This window comes from Pelodiscus sinensis, chromosome 1, assembly GCF_049634645.1.
Source record: "Pelodiscus sinensis isolate JC-2024 chromosome 1, ASM4963464v1, whole genome shotgun sequence".
In the NCBI taxonomy this organism is placed as follows: Eukaryota; Metazoa; Chordata; order Testudines; family Trionychidae; genus Pelodiscus; species Pelodiscus sinensis.
Window position 1 is genome coordinate 184,115,073 of NC_134711.1, and position 18,570 is coordinate 184,133,642.

The window sequence follows — 18,570 nt, forward strand, 5'->3', positions numbered from 1 at the left end:
TTGGCCAGAAATCAAGAGCCAATACACTTACCATGGTACGTGTGGTTTCCTGGCTCCCACCCCTCCTGGAGACAGCATTTGATTAAACACTGTTACTTCCATAACTTGAAGCTGAGGCCAGTGACAGCAAAAAATTGCTTGACGTGCACGGCATTGAAGCTGCAGAATCTGTTAGGTTGGTGTACCCAACTAAGTGACTAGTACAGGCCCAGGCGAGCAGGTGGACGGCACCTTCATGCCAGTTGCCAGCTTTAACTCCTGAGTCCTTTTGAGAGAGACTCAACAGGAGGACAGTGGTGGCAAACTGTTTAGCTTTTATTTTCTCGCTAGTGATGTGGGAGCTGCCTGCTTAGGTTGCACAAATATACATCCCTGTGCCTGAGAGAGTGATCATCCCAGGATGGCTTTCTGTTTGGATAAAACAGCACATTCTAGTTGAAACATGTTTCTTTTGAGAATATTGTTTCTGCAGAATGATAGGAATGCATGGTAAATTTGCATTATAACAATCATGTTTTGTAATACTGAAAATGGACAGCAACCATTCTTGATACCATTAACTAGTTTCATAAACTTTTTTTTAACAAGAGTATTTTTGTTTGCTTACATTGCTGCCAGCTATTGGGTGAGAAGGAGATCAGTTAAATCAATGGGCTCACAAGGTTGAGAAGATGACTATTAATCTCAGGTTCACTCATGATATCTGGTGTTGCAAAGGGAAGCCTGGCGTAAGGATTCCCCAAGATGACTCCCTCTGATGTAGCAAAAGCTTTCACTAGCCCTAGAGATGATATAATGGTTCTCATGGTACATTCTGGCCTCTGAGATATGGGACATCTCTGGGCATCCCAGCATTCAACAGTTATAAAGGACATCTTGGGCTGTGGGCATCATGAATATTTCATTAGGTTGAAATTTGATGCTGAAGAATGATCTTGCCCCAGGGCTGGGGGAGTTGTAAGGGTGATTCAAATGACGTCATTCAGACCGCGGAATCTGGTTCTAATATCTCTTCGGGTATGTCTACACAGCAGGGCTAAAGCCGAAATAAGCTTCAGTTGAAACAGCTTATTTCAGCTTTTGGCGCTGTCTACACAGCTGGAAGTCTGAGAGCACTCTTCCTCCAATTTCCCTTTCTCCTTGTAAAATGAGGGTTGCAGGAGTTCGAGTAAGAAGTCCTCCAGCTTGCCATTATTTTGATGTTATGTTGAAATAGTCAGCGTCTACGCTACAAGCAGTTACGTTATTTCGGAATAATGTCAGTTATTCCAAAATAGCACTGCTGTGTATATGTACCCTTACTTACTAGAGCATGAGGACCACTAACATGATTTTCTGCAAAATCAAGTTTTAAAAACCTTAACTTTTTGCCCTTTGTGGCTATGAATAGAAACCAATGTGGCCTTGTCTTCTGGAGGTCACACACAGTACCCATGCCTCTGCTGCCAGACCCAACCCAAGTAGAATTTATAAAAGGCATTTTGTGATGGGGGTTGCCTGCGGTAGCAGGGGACTGGTCTCTGACTCTTCCAGTCCCATGGTATTATCCTGCTAAGATCTTTCTTGAAGTGTGGAAAGTGCTTTGAAAATATTCATCACCCTGCAGATGCAACCAAAAGCAAATCATTTAAACTGATAGTCATAATAGTTTGGAGCAGCACCTGCTGTTTGACAAAGCTCTGAGTGGCAGCCCAGGCAAGCACTGCAGCTGTTCCTGTCAAGGGAGATTGCAAAAGAATGGAGAGGGAGGGGGTAGAGTTATTACTTGAACCATAAGTGAAGCTAAGATGTTCATGGAATCTGCTTCCACTCCAGGGTGGTAGGGCTGGAGCTCTGGACACCCCTCTTCCACCATTTTGTCACATTTATTTGTAGTAAGAGTCAGAGACAGGTCACAAGGCTTCCATGCATTTTTGTTCATAACTCATGACCTGTTTGTGACGTACTAAAATTAGTCATGATAAAATCTTGGCCTTTAATCATAAACTGTTGAGGCCAGGGACTGTGGGGTTTTGTTGTGTGGTTTGTACACTGCTTAGCATACTGGGGAACTGATCTATGATTGGGACTCCTTAGGTGGTAGTACTGTAGTGTAAACTATATGATCATCCTTCAGCTATCCAGCAGCCACAAGGGGGAAGAAAATGCTATCGTTCTATGCCAGCTGCTACTGGGTTGGGTTTTCATATTTATCAGACATCTACAGGGCAGAAGCTACAGAAGATAGGGCTTCCATGCTGGGCCTGGAAACAGTCCTAATAGCAATTCCAGCATCCTCTCCTTTTCTGGCAGCTGATGTGAGGAGCTGATTGGCTTCTCCCTATTCTTGAACTGCAGCAGCCAGCTTTGTGTCTGGTCTTCATGTGACTTGGTGGTGGTGATGAGACTTGGAAGAATTTAAATATCTACTGGGGTTGCTAATAATAAACATCTAATAAGCAAAGTAAGAAAAATGTTGGCTCAAGATCTTATCAAAAACATACAATGTACATCTCTTTAATATGGGGTGTTGACAACTTGTTTTTTAACAGTTAGAAAGCTTCAACTTTTTAAATCTCAATACTTGTCACTTAAACTCTCTGACCTCCCCTGCTCATAATTTCTCATAATAAATTGGTGTAATCTGTCCATTATAAAACTGAATTCTGCCAAGCTTACTTAAGTCATTCACATCAGTGTCTGACTGGTAGGTGAATGGGGGTAAGAAAATAGTTTTAAGTAGGTGAGAGATCATGCAGTGGGGCAACATAGGCTATGTCTACATTGAGTTTGCTTGGCAAAAAATATGCTAACGAGTCAGAAAATATGCAAATGAGATCATGACTCATGAAAATGAGTGTCTCATTAGCATATTTTTTGCTGAAAACTCATAGTGTAGACGTAGCCAGTGTGAATTAACTATGGTATAATGCATGGGAGGGTGACATGGAGAGAATGGATACAGATGTTGAAATCTGAGAGAAATCATAGAAATGTAGAGGTGGAATGCAGCTTGAGAAATAGCTTATGCGACTATCCCAATATAAAAATAATATACAAGTATAAAAATTTCAATCTTACTTCAAATTCTATCAGTATTAACTTTTCTGCCACAATGAAGGTTTACGGAGAGGAGCTGTTGACCTATAGCCTAGATTCAAATATGACATTCACAGAGTTCTCCCTAAGTCAAACAAATATATATTGGAACTGGGAAAGATTTGGGGGGGTGGGGAGGAGAGCAATAAAAATGATTTAGGATATGGATCAGTTTCCATATTTTATTTTTAAATTGTATTTTATTTATTTATTTTTAACCCCACCTCTTTAAAATATTTGAGGCAGCTTACAATATTTGGAAACACAATATTTTAAAAAGTAGTAGAATAGAATACAAAATCCTGGGGGCGGGGGGAAGCATAAAACCTACTAAGACACACTGAGAGGTGGGCCTCACCTACCCCCAGAAACTCAAGCACCAATAAAAGCATGAGTAAAAAGGGTGGCTTTAGCTGAAACAATGGCAGTGTTGGCACCAAATGAACGTCCTGGGGTAGGGAATTCCATAGCTTATGGGCAAAGGCTGAGAAGGCCCTGCTCTGTGTAGAAGTCAGCCTTATCTCCATAAGTGGAGGAACAAGGAGCAGAGCCTCAATCCCTGGGCAGGTTCATACAGGAGAAGATGTATACCTCAGTCCCAACCTGTTTTAGGCTTTATAGGTCACAACCAGGACCTTGAATTGTGCTCAGAAACATACCGGAAGCCAGTGCAGCTGCTGGAGCCACAGCATAATGCGCTCTGTATAGTGATTGTTAGTTATAGCTGCATTCTGGTCCAATTGAAGTTTCTGAAAACTCTTCCAAGGCAGCCCCATATAGAGCATGTTATAGTAGTTCAGTTGGGATGCAACAAGAGCACGAATCACCAGGGCCAGGTCATATTTATTCAGGGAGGGTCGCAACTGGCGCATCAACCGAAGCTGCCCAAAAGCTCTCCAGGCCACCGAGGAAATCTGGTTTTCAAATATTAGAAAAGGATCCATGAGTTCTCCCAAGTTGCGTATACGTTCCTTCAGGGGAAGTGTGACCTCATCCAGAACAGGTGTAACACCACATTCCCAGTCAGATGGATTCCTGATCCACAGAACCTCAGTGATTAGACCTTGGTCTAATCTCTCTATAGGAGGAGAGATTAGTAAACTTGGGACTTCCCAGTTTGGGGGAAAAAGGCTAAGAGGGGGATATGATAGAGATCTATATAATCATGACTGTTGGGGAGAAAGAGAAGGAAGTGTTTTTTATTCCTTCTTGTAATTAAAAACTATGGGTTGCCAAATGAAATTAAAAGGCAATAGGTTAAAAACAAAGAAGTATTTCTTCATACAATGAACAGGCAGCCAACCCATGGAACTCTTTGCCAGAGGATGTTGTAAAGCCAAAATTATAATATAAAGAACTAGACATATTCATGGAGACAGATCCTTCAATGGCTATTGGCCAGAATGAGCAGAGTGTGTCTACCCTCTATTTGCTGGAAGCTGGGAATAGAGAGATGGGACTGGATCACTTGATTACCTGTTCTGTTCATTCCCTCTTAGGAACCTGGCATTGGCTACTGTCAGAATACAAGATACTGGGCTAAATATTGGTCTGACCCAGGATGGCCATTCTTGTTATGTTACGTTTATTTTTTAACTTTGTTGTTTTGGAGAGCAATTGGTTAAGCAATTGACTCTTCTAAATCGGCTGTTTATAGGATTGTTTTAATTAAATATTGAACTGCCAGTCAACTGGTAACCTACTGTCATCTTAGGAACTTTTCCTGATGTAAGACTATGCCAGCTTTATCAGATTGGATTTTTATCTGGATTTTTGTTTTCAAGGATCACAGACATTCAGTCTTCGTATATAACACCTGGAATAATTTAAAAATTATTGGTCTAAATGAGATGTCTCTGGATTTGCTGTTAGCTAGTGATCTAAATTAATTCTGATTGGACTAGGTTGCATGGCTTCAAAGTCAGCCTTGCATCTAACTTGTCCAAAGGCTTTGGAGTGAAATATTCAAAGTATAAGATTCTAAGGCAGGGGTGGGCAAGATCCGGCCTGTGGATTGGATCCAGCCGCGAAGCCTTTTGATCCGGCCCATGCTCACCCCTGTAGCAGGGAGCAGTGCTGATTAAAGCTGCTAGCTACTCCATATGGTGCTCTCTGTGCTGTGGGGAAAAAGGAAGGGAGAGAGAGGCTTCAGCATGCCCCCACCCCTCTGTAGGGTTGCCAGATGGTTTCAACAGAAATACTGGACACATTTGACATTACATCACAATCTACATGACATCTTATTAGAAAATACCGGACAGTTAATTATATTTTCTCGTTTATATTTTCTCAATTTGTTTCCCAAACAGAGAGCTCAAATATTGGACTGTCTGGTTCAAAACCTGACAACCCTAACCCTGGGTATGTCTACACTACAAAGTTAATTCGAACTAACAGACGTTAGTTCGAATTAACTTTGGTAGGCGCTACGCATACAAACCACTAGTTCGAACTTAATTCGAACTAGCGGTGCGCTTAATTCGAACTAGGTAAACCTCATTCTACGAGGACTAACGCCTAGTTCGAATTAAGGTCTGTGTAGCCACTTAATTCGAACTAGTGGGAGGCTAGCCCTCCCCAGGTTTCCCTGGTGGCCACTCTGGGCACCACCAGGGAAACTCTTCTGCCCCCCCCCCCCCCCCCGGCCCCGGAGCCCTTAAAGGGGCACGGGCTGGCTACGATGCCCGTGCCAGGTGCAAGCCTGCCAGCACCCAGCCAGCAGACCCTGCACCTGGCACGGCTTGAGCCACCCACCCGCTGCCACCTAGCCCTCCGCCTCTTCCCGGGACCAGGCTGGCGGCTCCCGGGAGCCTGCCCAGGTCCGCAAGAGGCGGGTGCCCGCCTGGTCTAGTGCAGACATCGTGGACCTCATCCACGACCTCCGCACTAGGCACAGGAAAGTGGCCGGCTAGGGCAGGATAGCTGCCAGCCTGGCCACCCAGGAGCAGGTTGGCATGAAAATCAAGGTGGTCCAGTGAGACCCCCGACCCTGAGCCCTGAGATTACAATGGCCGTACTGGGTCAGACCAAAGGTCCATCTAGCCCAGTAGCCTCTCTGCCGACAGCGGCCAACCCTAGGTACCCTAGAGGGGATGGACCAAAGACAATGACCAAGCCATTTGTCTCGTGCCATCCATCTCCAGCCTTCCACAAACAGAGGCCAGGGACACCATTACTACCCCCTGGCTAATAGCACTCCATGGACCCAACCTCCATGACTTGATCTCACTTCCCTTTAAACTCTGTTCTAGTTGTAGCCTTCACAGCCTCCTGCAGCAAGGAGTTCCACAGGTTGACTATGTGCTTTGTGAAGAAGAACTTTCTGTTGTTAGTTTGAAGCCTGCTACCCATTCATTTCATTTGGTGTCCTTTAGTCCTGCTATTATGGGAACTAATGAAGAACTTTTCTTTATGCACCCTCTCCACACCACTCATGCTTTTATAGACCTCTATCATATCCCCCCTCAGTCTCCTCTTTTCTAAGCTGAAAAGTCCCAGTCTCTTTAGCCTCTCTTCATATGGGACCTGTTCCAAACCCCTGATCATTTTAGTTGCCCTCCCCTCTCCCACCCTCTCCCACCTTCTTTTCCCAGTCTCCCCCAGTTTTGTTCAATACATGTGTCCTTTATTTTGTACATCAGGAAGGGGGGCTAGGGAGGGGTAAGTGGAAGGAGGCGAGGGAGGAATGGGGTACGAGCCCCCGATGGGGAGGACTGGGCTGGCTCTGCGGGCTCCTCGGGGTGGAAACTCTCCTGAAGCCCCTTGATTGACCCCCCCCTCCGGATGGCAGCCTGTGGCAAGTGCAGCCGGGCTGATGGCCGAGTGCTGTGATGTGCCCAGTGTGGGCACTCAGGGCACTCCAAGCCAGGACTGCTTTGCAAGCAGGGCACCCCTGAGAACTGTCTGTCCGGGGTGAGGGTCGGGTCCCTTTAAGCACAGCCCTCGGCTAGCCTGAGGCAGCAGCTCCACACTCTAAGTCCTAACCTGATGCCCTGCCGGCACTGCTTCCGGCCATCCTTAACCTCAGTTCAGGGTCCACTCAGTGTGGACATGCTAGTTCGAATTAGCAAAATGCTAATTCGAACTAGTTTTTAAGTCTAGATGTGCTAATTCGAATTAGCCGAATTAACTAATTCGAACTAAGTTAGTTCGAATTAGTGCTGTAGTGTAGACATACCCCCTCTGATACCACCCAGATGGAGCTGAGAGATTTTGCTGGGGGCTATGGGCAGTGCATGAAGCCTCTCCCCTTCTAGGAGCACAGAGAGCCATATGCACAGCCAACCTGTGGTCTGGGGCTGCTGGAGGGAAACCTGCCTGAGAGTGCTGCTGGCCAGGAGCTGCTTAAGTAAGTGTATCCCAATCAGAGCCTGCCTCTAACACCCCAGCCCCTCTTTCCCCCAACTTCTTCCCAGAACCTGCCCCCTCGTACATCCCTTCCCCAGGCAGGAATCGTCTCCTGATCCATGCCCTGACCAGACTACGGATGTTAAGAGGTGGGTAATTCGCTAATTGTATAGTTGATTAATTTTTATTAAGTACATGATTAGTTGATAAGGGAAAGCTTCCTCAGACCCAGCTTGAGCCAGGTCCAGGAGCTACCCCTACTATGGCTCTGCAGTTTAAATGTAATAGGAGGTGGGTACGCAGGCAGCCTGGCTCTTACCACATTTAAAATGCAGAGCTGCAGCAGGGCTAGGTCCCAGACCTGGCATGAGCCGGGACTGAGTCGGGCTTGCTCAGTCCCTGCTTGTGCTGGGTCCAGCAGCCCCTGTCTGCGGGGGGCCCAACATAGCAGAGGCTGCATCATGGTGTCCCCTCCTGCGGCTGCTGCCATCCATGGAGATGGTGTTTTAAGCCAGCTCCCCCAAACACTGACTCCTGCTTCTTTCTGCCTCTGATACAGAGGACGGGGGGGGGGGGGGGGGACGACACAAGTAGTCGACTCGACTACCCAGTAAGCCTACATTACTCACATACCTGCACCAGACACCAATCCTCTGCCCCAGTTCACAGCCCTCTACACCCAAATTACCTCACAGACCCCACACTCCCGAACCCCAGTCTCCTACCCCAAGCTCCCTTCTGCCCCCAGCCTCTCTCCCAGACCCCACAGCCCCTCCATAGAAAAGTGCAACCCTTGACTACATAGCAAAATCGTGGCATGGTTCCCCCCCCCCCCAACAAAAATTATTGCCCACCACTCAAAGTGTTCCCTCTAAGCTGAGCTGCAGGAAAGCTTCACAGGTGCTTAATCAGTCCTGCCCAGTCAGTCAGTGCCCGGGGGGAGCCCTGAGCCTCTGACTGGGAGGGACTAGTAAAGTACCTGTGAAGTTGTGCTGCCCACACAGTTTAGGGGAAACGCTGACCCCTGATCTAGGATAAAGTCGAAGATTCTTGCCCTTTAAGTAAAGAAACTACTGAAGTGTATCCTGATGAGAGCCTGCCTCTAGCACCCCAGCCCCTCTCTCCCCCATCTCCTTCCCAGAACCTGCCCCCTCGTACATCCCTTTTCCAGGCAGGAATCCTCTCCTGCATCCATGCCCTGACCAGACTACGGATGACTTTGCAGAACCAGAGTTGATCATTTCAGCAAGAGGAGGCCTCATGAACATGAACCAATTATTCTACACCAGCCTCTGACCAGTATTTTCTCACTTTGAAGGCTGGGATAGTTGAAGAGTTTAGGAAACCCTTGCTGCCTGGATTGTCCTCAAAACCATCCCCTCCATGTTTGTCTTCTGATTGTATTCATTGTAAGACATCTCAGCCTCTTTGATTAGTTTAAGGATGTCTGAGTGTGGCACTGAACGTGTACTTGCATATGAGTGCTTGTCTTACTATATATTTTAGTAATGTCTGTCTGTCCATCCATTTGTTCAAGAACTCCTCTTAAAGGGTAAGAGCTAGGACCACCAAATACTGTATACAGAATTCCTCTTATTCTAACTTAAAGCAAGGTCAGGGATTGATTGTGCCAGGAAAATGGAAAGTGTGGGGAATGGGACTGCTTCTCATAAAACCACATAGAAGAGACAGAATCACCAGGCAGGTGAAAGGGGCTAGTCTGGAGCATGCCTCCCTGCCGCCTCTCACATTCGGGCCTCCCCCCCCCCCAGGCATCCCATTCCTCCAGTTTGTATGAGAACGTTGATGGCTGTTCCCTTCTGTCAGAGACTGAGGGGAAGAGCAGTTTGTTGCATTCCTGCCTGTGGCTAAGGAGCTCAGGACAAACTAATCTGGACCTGCCCCAGCTAGGGGACATGCACCCCTCCCCCCAGCTGCTCCTGCTGTAGCTGCAGTGGCCCTGCAGAGGCACTTCTCCCCTGGTCCCAAGGTGGTGCAGCGAGAGAGGGCTGGAGTTGTCCTCTCTCACCTGGGCAGCCTGCACACTGAACCCCTAGTCTCCAGTCCCACCCCAGAGCAGTGATTTAAATGGATAAAACAAAAATATTGCTTTGCAAACTAACCTCCAAAGCCAGCATTGGGGGATTTAAGGACTAGATTAGCAAAGGACCGTGGGCATGGCAGTTCTGAGTATCATCACACCTAACTTCTAGGAGATACCCCCAAAAATAATCAGTGGGGTTCACAAAGTTGGGGTTAAGTAAGTCAGGTTTTGGTGGCAAATGAGTGGGAGGGTTTGTGAACAGCCAGTGGTGTGTAAATCAGGGACACTGCCACTTTTTATGTATCAGTCGCAGGACGTATGTTTCTAGTTCGTTAGTGCTGGTGTATCAAATTGTGGTAAAGTCGCTTCATGGTTAAACATTCACCATTATTCCCTTGCAACTCGCTTCTAATTTTTCTATTCTTTGACAGCCACCCTACCTAGACTTCCTTAGAAGTGTAAACTCTCAAGAACTTTTGACCTGGATTTCACAACTTAAAGAAAATTCTGTTTTCCTACCACCAGAATCCTATTTCAATATAACTTGGGAACTGTAATGCTAATTGTGGTGGAAACTTTTTTTTATAATTTAATCAGGGGTGCCCATTGACTTTAAATGTTTTGTGTTAATACCATCATTAGCTGAAAAACTGTTCACCCTAAAACTAAGGTCTGCTCAGTTTATGTTGTCGTAACTTTAAGCATGTATATGCTATAGTGTTGCTTACACCGATATAAGTTGCTCACTACACTGACCGAACAGCTCTACCTCTGCAAGAGGCCTGGTACATAGATTGATGCGGTAAAGTAAGGTTACCACCGTATTAATGTAGATGCTACATTGACTGTTTTGGCTCTGAGCCCCTGATGATAGTTAAATGAGTGTAAGAGCTCCTGGTAAGGATATGCACCACAGACATGGCGACTGTGTCTAGACTGGCCAGTTTTTCCGGAAAATCAGCCACTTTTCCGGAAAAACTTGCCAGCTGTCTACACTGGCCACTTGAATTTCCGCAAAAGCACTGACTTCCTACTGTAAGAAATCAGTGCTTCTTGCGGAAATACTATTCTGCTCCCGTTTGGGCAAAAGTCCTTTTTGCACAAAGCTTTTGCGCAAAAGGGCCAGTGTAGACAGCTCAGATTTGTTTTCCGCAAAAAAGCCGCGATCGCGAAAATGGCGATCGGGGCTTTTTTGTGGAAAAGCGTGTCTAGATTGGTACGGACGCTTTTCCGCAAAAAGTGCTTTTGCGGAAAAGCATCCGTGCCAATCTAGACGCTCTGTTCCGAAAATGCTTTTAACGGAAAACTTTTCCGAAAAATCATGCCAATCTAGATGCATCCGGGAAGTTTACATTACAAAATTAGGTCAATATAAGTTATACTGACTTACTGTCACTGCAGCAATTAAGTCCGTTTTGTGTGTTCAGATTCGCTCCTAAGTATTTTGTGTGTATCTTTTCTCCATCCTCTTAGGACTCTTGGGAAGAGATGGGGGCTTGAGGAGGCCTCTCTTGACTACCTGTGCTTTTCCTGTTCTAGTTATATTTTTCCCCTTCTTATCTCCTCTGCTTCACTCTTTTTACCTTTTAGTTGCCTAAATGGAGTATTGTTCCTCCTACTATGCTCTGATTCCAACTGTAGTGTTGATCTTTCCTGCCTGCAAAGAGTTAGTTATGTAGTATGGCATGTTTTTTCCCCTTTCTTAGCCCCCCCCCCCCCCCTCAAGATTTCAATCAGTTTAAAGCCCTTACATTGTTATGATTTTGTTCTTGTTTAATTGACTCACCCTGCTACAGGGTAAATGTCAATTTAAAATATTCAGTACAATGAAAACTTAATAGCCATATAACATATATTGAATTTAAGATTAAAGTAACACTGGAGTTACTGTATTGTTGGTAACTTAAAAAAAATCTCGAGTGTCCAAATGTCTAATTTCGGTTTTAAAATACAGGCAAAATGTGCATGATCAATTTTTATGGAACACCAGCCTTGCAAAGGCTTTGTCTGATGTTGCTGTAGAATTTCCAGGCCGTCACAGAATATGTTGTCTGTGTGGTTAGAAACCATGGGCCCTTGCCCCAGAATTTAGGTCCAGCTTGCCACAGAGTTAGAGTACATTGGTTCTTTTTGGAACTGAATGGCTTTTACTGCCTGTTTCTGTGCTACAGGATTATTAAGCCATGGAACCTGACTGGCTGGCAGTTTCTTGTTCAGTGTCCTCTCTCAGGTTGTTGACTATTGGGTGGTTTTGTAACTAGCATAAAAAAACATGTTTCCCACCCCTCTGTCCCTTCCTCGCTCTTCTTTTTATGCTTGCTCGTCGCTGTTCTAATTTTACATGATTGATAAAAGACTGTACTATGGACTTCTTTCATGCTGGGAATATTAAATATTCTCCTAAATGAGCATGTTCTTGGAGGAGTGCTCTACCACTTGCTAGATATAATTACAATGGTGCAGCTCTCCTCACGTAGTAAATATTGATTTAAGAGGACTTGCCTCCTTAGCCTTCTCCCTTTTTAGAGCCCTTATAACCTGAAGAAGTCTGTGTCTGGAATGGCTTTCAACTCATGTAGATGACGTTTGTTTGATATACAAAAGATCCTCTAAGAGGAGACTGCTGAGGAGACTGCTTGGTGAAGAGAAAGGGGAGGCAAGGTCAGTGTGGGTGAAGTGCTTCTGGACTAGTACTGACTGCGGTTATAAGTGAGATCTCAATCTGTTTATAATTTCTTGGCAACATGGAGGTAGTGAAACCTTTAAATAAACTTTCTTTGTGGCTTCAATGTCTGTGAATGCTTCCAATTGACAACCCTGGAGACCTCTATCTGCAGGACTATTACATGGGCAGAAGCAAGATGAACATTACCACTCTTTCCACAGATGTGTCCAATAACATCTTTCATTGGTGCAGGCACCTGTGATCTATGTAATGCCTCTGTCTTCACTCTCCCAAATGTAATCAACTCATGTTTGTCTTGATCACACTGTTTTATGCACAGGGTTGGCATGAGGATTCAGGACAACTAGCAAATTGATTCTCCTGGGCAACCTCAAATTTAATTGATTAGTTTTATATATTCAAAAGGGGGGGGAGGAACTGTCACCACCAGCCCTTGTTGTGAAAGGAGTGGCGTTCACCTGCTTGCGGTTGGGCTCATGCGTAGTTCTCACTGCTAAGTCTTCTAAGGGACAAATCTCCAAATAATCATAGAGTGAGGAGGATTGTATATGGTCTTTTTAGTAGAAAATACGTAGTGTTGTTACTATCTAATCACCCCAACACCCTAATGAGGGTAGATAACTATTCTTATTCTAAAGACAGAGGTTTTGCGAAAATTAAGTCCAAAGGCTCTGACTTTACTGGCTAAGGAGAGAGTAACGAGTGCTAGAATTACTATTTAGGACTCAGTTGCTTTTGCTAGTGCTTTGTACATTAAACTTTCGTGCAGTCGTTGAGCTCTATCCTCACTCTTTCCTCACATGTTGATGCTAGAGTCACATTGGCTTCTGAGTATAGGAGTCCGCTAGAAGTAAACTACCGTATTTTCTGGAATATAAGGCGACTGGGCGTATAAGACGACCCCCTAATTTTTTAGTTAAAAGATAGGGTTTCGTCTTATACCCCAGCGCCCCTTCGCCTCCTTTACTCCCGGTGTCCCTGGTCTGCTGGAGACGGTCCCCAGCAGACCAGGGACACCGGGAGCAAAGCCTCTGAGGACGCCCCGGCAGCGGGACAGCCCCGGCACGCCTGGGCTGCCCCGCCGCCGGAGCCCCTCCGCGGCTTTGCAAAGCCGCGGAGGGGCTCCGGCGGCGGGGCAGCTCAGGCGCACCAGGGATGCCCCGCCGCCGGCTTCCCCCAAGGCTTTGCAAAGCCGCGGAGGGGCTCCGGCGGCGGGGCAGCTCAGGAGCGCCTGGGATGCCCCGCCGCCGGCTTCCCCCGAGGCTTTGCAAAACCGCATACCGGCGTATAAGACGACCCCCGATTTTGGGGGGATGTTTTTTAACATCAAAAATCGTCTTATACGCCGGAAAATATGGTAGCTGCAGTGATTGATTCCTGGGAAATGCTATTCTCTGTATTCAGAACTGGCTGGGTCCTATGAAGAAAATCAAAGGACCTGTGTCTGTTTGTGTCTGGGTTCCAAAAGGCCAGCTAGCCCTGTCCAGTTTGGGTGATGGAGTTGGGATAACCATGAAAACCCATAATATTAAGGGGAAAATTAGTTGCAGCCTTTCAAAGCCAACAATTAGCTTACATTTCCAAAGCTCCCTTCCCTCAAGAAGAGAGATTACAAAACACACAAATTAATCCTAATGTAGAAAACTGTGGGTTCATTTTGGTAATGTAAGGAACTTTTTTCTTGAAATTCCATTGGCAAGCCTGTGATGCTACCAGTCAGTAAGGTGCTAATGGCACCTATAAAAGAGCTAAAAAGAATACACATGTTGAAAAAGTGAGGGAAGCTGAGGAATACATTTATCCCATAGCTTAAGGGATTTTAAAAATATTTACAACATTGCAGCTGGGCATGTGGCTATTTGTCTAAAATGATCACTTCAGGTCTCTGTGTATTGGAGTTTTGTCTAAGGGTGTGGCGTTTCATATAAACAAGTTACAACCATAAATTTAACACTACTTTTATTCATTGACATGACAGATATTTTCTGTGATAATCTTCTGCAACCAAGCAGCATTGAATGGGAGGAAAGTTGGAATGTTAGTGTCTGCTATTTAAGAATGTATTTTCAGCTTTTCATGTAGAGTTTGCAGCTTTTGAAGTATATTCTTCAGTCTGGCATTGGAAGCATTACAGGTGTCCTGCAGTGTAAAAATTGTGATCTTAGGCAGGGTTTTTTTTCTTCACTTTTCTGAAACTGCTTCTTGTTTATTTTCATTGCTAAGAAGGATAGTAATATCTTGAGTTTCCATTGCTATCTGACTTCAAATATGTAAAAACGTGTACACATCAGTAGTTTTGTTTCTGTTAACACAAAAGAAATAGCTTTTTCTCACCCCCCCCCCCAACCTTCAGGTCAGATCTACGCATCACATCATGAATCTATAAACTTGTATCATGTGCTATTCTATATAGTACCGATTGGCCCATAACACAATCTGTAAAACTATTGCCGTTACAAACTTTGGGTCAGATTTTTGCAGTCTTAATTCCTGTAAGAAGTTCCCATTGACTCTGGTGAGAATACTGCTATGATTTAAGATTATAAGAGGGAACTATGTAATCTACCTATGCAGGGCTGCTTTATAATAATTTTAAATGGCATCCTGATTCAGATGAACTTGGGTGCTCAGATACTACAGTGATGGAGTATAAGAACTTGTATAGAGTTTGGCTAGGGATGTTAAATTTAGATTAATTGGCTAATCAAATAATTGATGCAATTTGCATTGACTATTCAATTAGTGGATAAGGGTGCCTGTGCCTTTGAAGTGTAGCAACAGCCCCAGGACTGTTGCTGTACTTCAAACGGGAAAGTGCTGTGGGGAGCACGGGGCCAGCGGGGGACTCAAGCGCTCCCCCGCTGGCCCTGTGCTCCCTGCGGCATTTCAAAGTGGTAGCAGTCCCCAGCTGACCCCGAGTTCCATGTAGCACTGTTGCTTTGAAGCACCCTTCCTCTTTCTCCCTCCCCCCCACCCTTTTGCTGCCTTTTTCTGATAGAGACAGCAAGGGTGGGGAAGCGACTAGTCAACTAGTGTGTTGACTATCTGATAAGCATTTGCTTAGTCATTCACATCTGTAGTTTGGGCCAGATTCTCTGATTCACTAAGGCTGCTTCATGCCATAGTAGTAATGTAAAATGGAGTTACAAAATGGCTAGTGATAGATGGTGGAGAATTTTCCTTGCATATGGAAAACACTCCATTCCAAGAGATCCTATAGCCTAGGGTAGTGTATAGCAAGCTGCAAGACAGGAGACCATGAATTCTAGTAACAGCTGTTATTAATCAAGATGTCTGATTGCTACCTTAGAGGGAGGCAACTAATATTAACTTATTTTACAAATAAGTGGGGAATTGCACAAGGTCATTTCAGGCTGAGAGGGATTGAGACTTAATAGTGGTATGTTTACTTAAATGCTAACTATTTTAAAATGTTGCTAGCTATATTTTGCTAGCTTTCTTGTTTCCAGCTATAGCCATCATATCAAGCAGATGAGCAGAGGAATATATTTTGATGTGAGATGTTATATAAGTATCTAAATATGGCATATTTTTTATAATTCTTTTGGATGGAATAGCTACTTACAGTCTCTTGTTTTCCCTTCTCCATACAGGGGTTGTTTCCCCAAAGTACTTTTACTTCACACCAGCATCCAGAAACTTAGTATTAACAACATGAGGGTTCTCGGGGTTGCCCGTCAACATCACTTAGAGTACGTCTAGACTACATGACTACGTCGACGGAGCCATGTAAACTATTTTACCCGGCATAGTCAATGAAGCGGGGATTTAAATAAGGGAAGCATACCGTTTCACGAGGCATACCGGAACGGTCAACAAAGGCTTCCCTTGTCGACTGTGCCGCGTCTAGACTGCTGCGCTGTGCCGGATTAGCTGATTGTCAGCACAGCGCGGCGGCCATTTTTATTTTAGTGAAGTGGGGATTATTTAAATCCCCGCTTCATTGACTACGTCGGGTAAACTAGTTTACATGGCTCTGTTGATGGAGCTATGTAGTCTAGACGTACCCCTACTGTGTCAGAAGTAAGATGAATTTGGTGTTCCCTGGTGTTTACTGAGTTCCAACAATCCTGAAGAAACTCAACTGAAACATTTATTTCAGCTCTGCTATAAGTTAAGATAAAATAAAATAATGGTGAAGTGTGAGTGTTGAAGTGGTCTAAAAACTACAAACCAGCCTTGATATGCTCTAAGAAGGAAACTCAGTCTAGGCATTACTCAGATAATTACCATCGCTCGTTGGGAGGAGATTTAATTTATATATCGTCCTTTTTAATTCCTTATTTTATAAATGTTTGGAATCTGAGCAAAAGTTTGGCTTTATTTATGAAGTCAATGAAATGTTTCCCCATGAATCTAAAGAAAAGTTCATGTTCCTTTTACACATACATAACTGAAATGGACTTGTAAAATAGGTCTCTTGCTAATCAGTGGTATCTATGATCAGCCAAAGCTTGCTGTTACGCTTTTAAATTGATTTGGTTATTATGTTGAATAATACCATAAATTATGCCATTTTATAGGGCTGAGAAATTGTTGTTAATTCACTGATTTATTTATCGTGTTAATGGTCCATCGGAATCTGATTAGAGCCTTAAAACCACTATTTTCCCTAACCCTCCTGTATTTATTTAAACTAGGTTGAATAGCATGCATAACGATTGCAGGTAAGAGTGAACTGGTATAAATGCCTATACAAGGTACAGAGCAGAGGAGAATCAGGCTTATTGACAATTTTGTTTGTTTTCCATTGGTAGAGCCTGATTTTGTGTCATTGAACTCAATGGTAGCTTTGCTTCAGGGCTGCAGTTTCCAAAATTCTGTTTTTTAATTGATGCCAGTTTGTTCCTCATTGGCTTGTTGTATTGAAGAGTTCCCTCCTCCAACGGTTTAATCAGGTAACTACATTAATTGATTCTAATTAACTTAGAACCAAATTTGAATGTCTGAATGTTTCTTTTTTTAATTTTTTTGGAAGCCTGAGATGGCCGCTGCCCTGAAGCGTACGATAGAAACTCTGATGGAGAAAGGAGCAGTTGTGAGAAACTTGGAAAATCTGGGAGAAAGATCACTGCCATATAAAATCTACAAGCATAATCAAGATCACAGAAAAGGAGGGTATGGTCTATATATAGTCCCTTAATTGCAAACATTTATGATTTGTTCTTTTCTGTGGGCATCTGATTAAATATTTCAGAGATGGGTAACCCAAGCGAGTATCCTATGACCAAAGCATAATCAGTTGTAAAGTGCTTTGACTTCTAAGTATTTTTATCTTGTTCAAGTTAGTTTTTATTGTAAATCATAAACCAGAGAGTGCTGCAAATAGTCTTGTTCCAGCTGAATGTCTGTGGCAGTTAAAACCCATGGCTGGCCTGGGCCAGCTGACTTAGGTTTGTGGGGCTTGGGCTGTTTAATTGTGTGGGATTGGGTTGGAATCCAGGTCCTAGGTCCCCGCAAGGTGGGAGGTTCCCAGAACTCAGGCTGCACCTGAGCCCCAACATCTATACTGCAATTAAACAACTTTAGTTCAAGCCCCATGAACCCAAGTCAACTGGTATGGTCCAGTTGCAGTTGTCTGTCTGCAGTGTAGGCATACCCACTGTGAGGGATCCTCCACAATAAAGACTATGCATCCTCATGGACAAGTTAATTTTTTTCTGCAGAAGCTAGTGACAGGACTTCAACAAGAACAGGAATCATTGACTGTAAATGGAATGCCAATACTAATTGACAGTAATGATTTTTTATATTCTAACATGTCTGAACTGTTATCTGCCATATGTGCCCTGTAAGACATACAGTAAAATTCCAATAGTCTGGCATCCAATAGTCCGGCATTCCTGATAGTCCGACATCGAAATGGCAAGAGCCTAGTGAGTGAGCTTCGGCAAAAAATGAGTCACAAGGTAACAGCGGCAGCAGCTGAACTGAGCAAAAAGGGTAAAAAAGGCTTTAAAAAACTAAAACATGATAGTATACTGTATACAGTATGTACAATAAAAAGGGTTAAGAACACTTTATATACAGTAAATAATGTATACAGTGTATATATATAACCATCTTATAGTACCACCTGATAGTCCGGCATATCTGATAATCCGGCACCACTTAAGTCCCATAGGTTCCGGATTATCGGAAGTCTACTGTACTTGTTTCCATTATGCTGATTTTTTGTTAAGATTATCTGAATAATTTGAGGAAAGTACAATAATGACTTGATTGTTTTGGGAATAGTTTTTGCTGAATGTATTTGTGATATGCTGCATTAGTACATTGAATATGAACTCTCTTCCTGGATGCAGTGAGAATAATGAAGATTTCATCCTTTTGATTGCTTAAACGTGTGCTTTTCTGTGGTTAAACTCTTTGAGACTACCTCTGAAATGAACGC

General features: G+C 44.1%; 1 protein-coding gene across 1 annotated transcript in view; it reads left to right on the top strand.

The window, feature by feature from the left end:
• MRPS6 (mitochondrial ribosomal protein S6) overlaps nt 1-18,570 on the top strand; it is a 65,129-nt gene that overhangs the window by 27,870 nt on the left and 18,689 nt on the right. Inside the window, exon 2 of the mRNA XM_075911333.1 lies at nt 17,155-17,294. Coding sequence (XP_075767448.1) covers nt 17,155-17,294 — 140 coding nt within the window. The remainder of the gene's footprint in view (nt 1-17,154; nt 17,295-18,570) is intronic.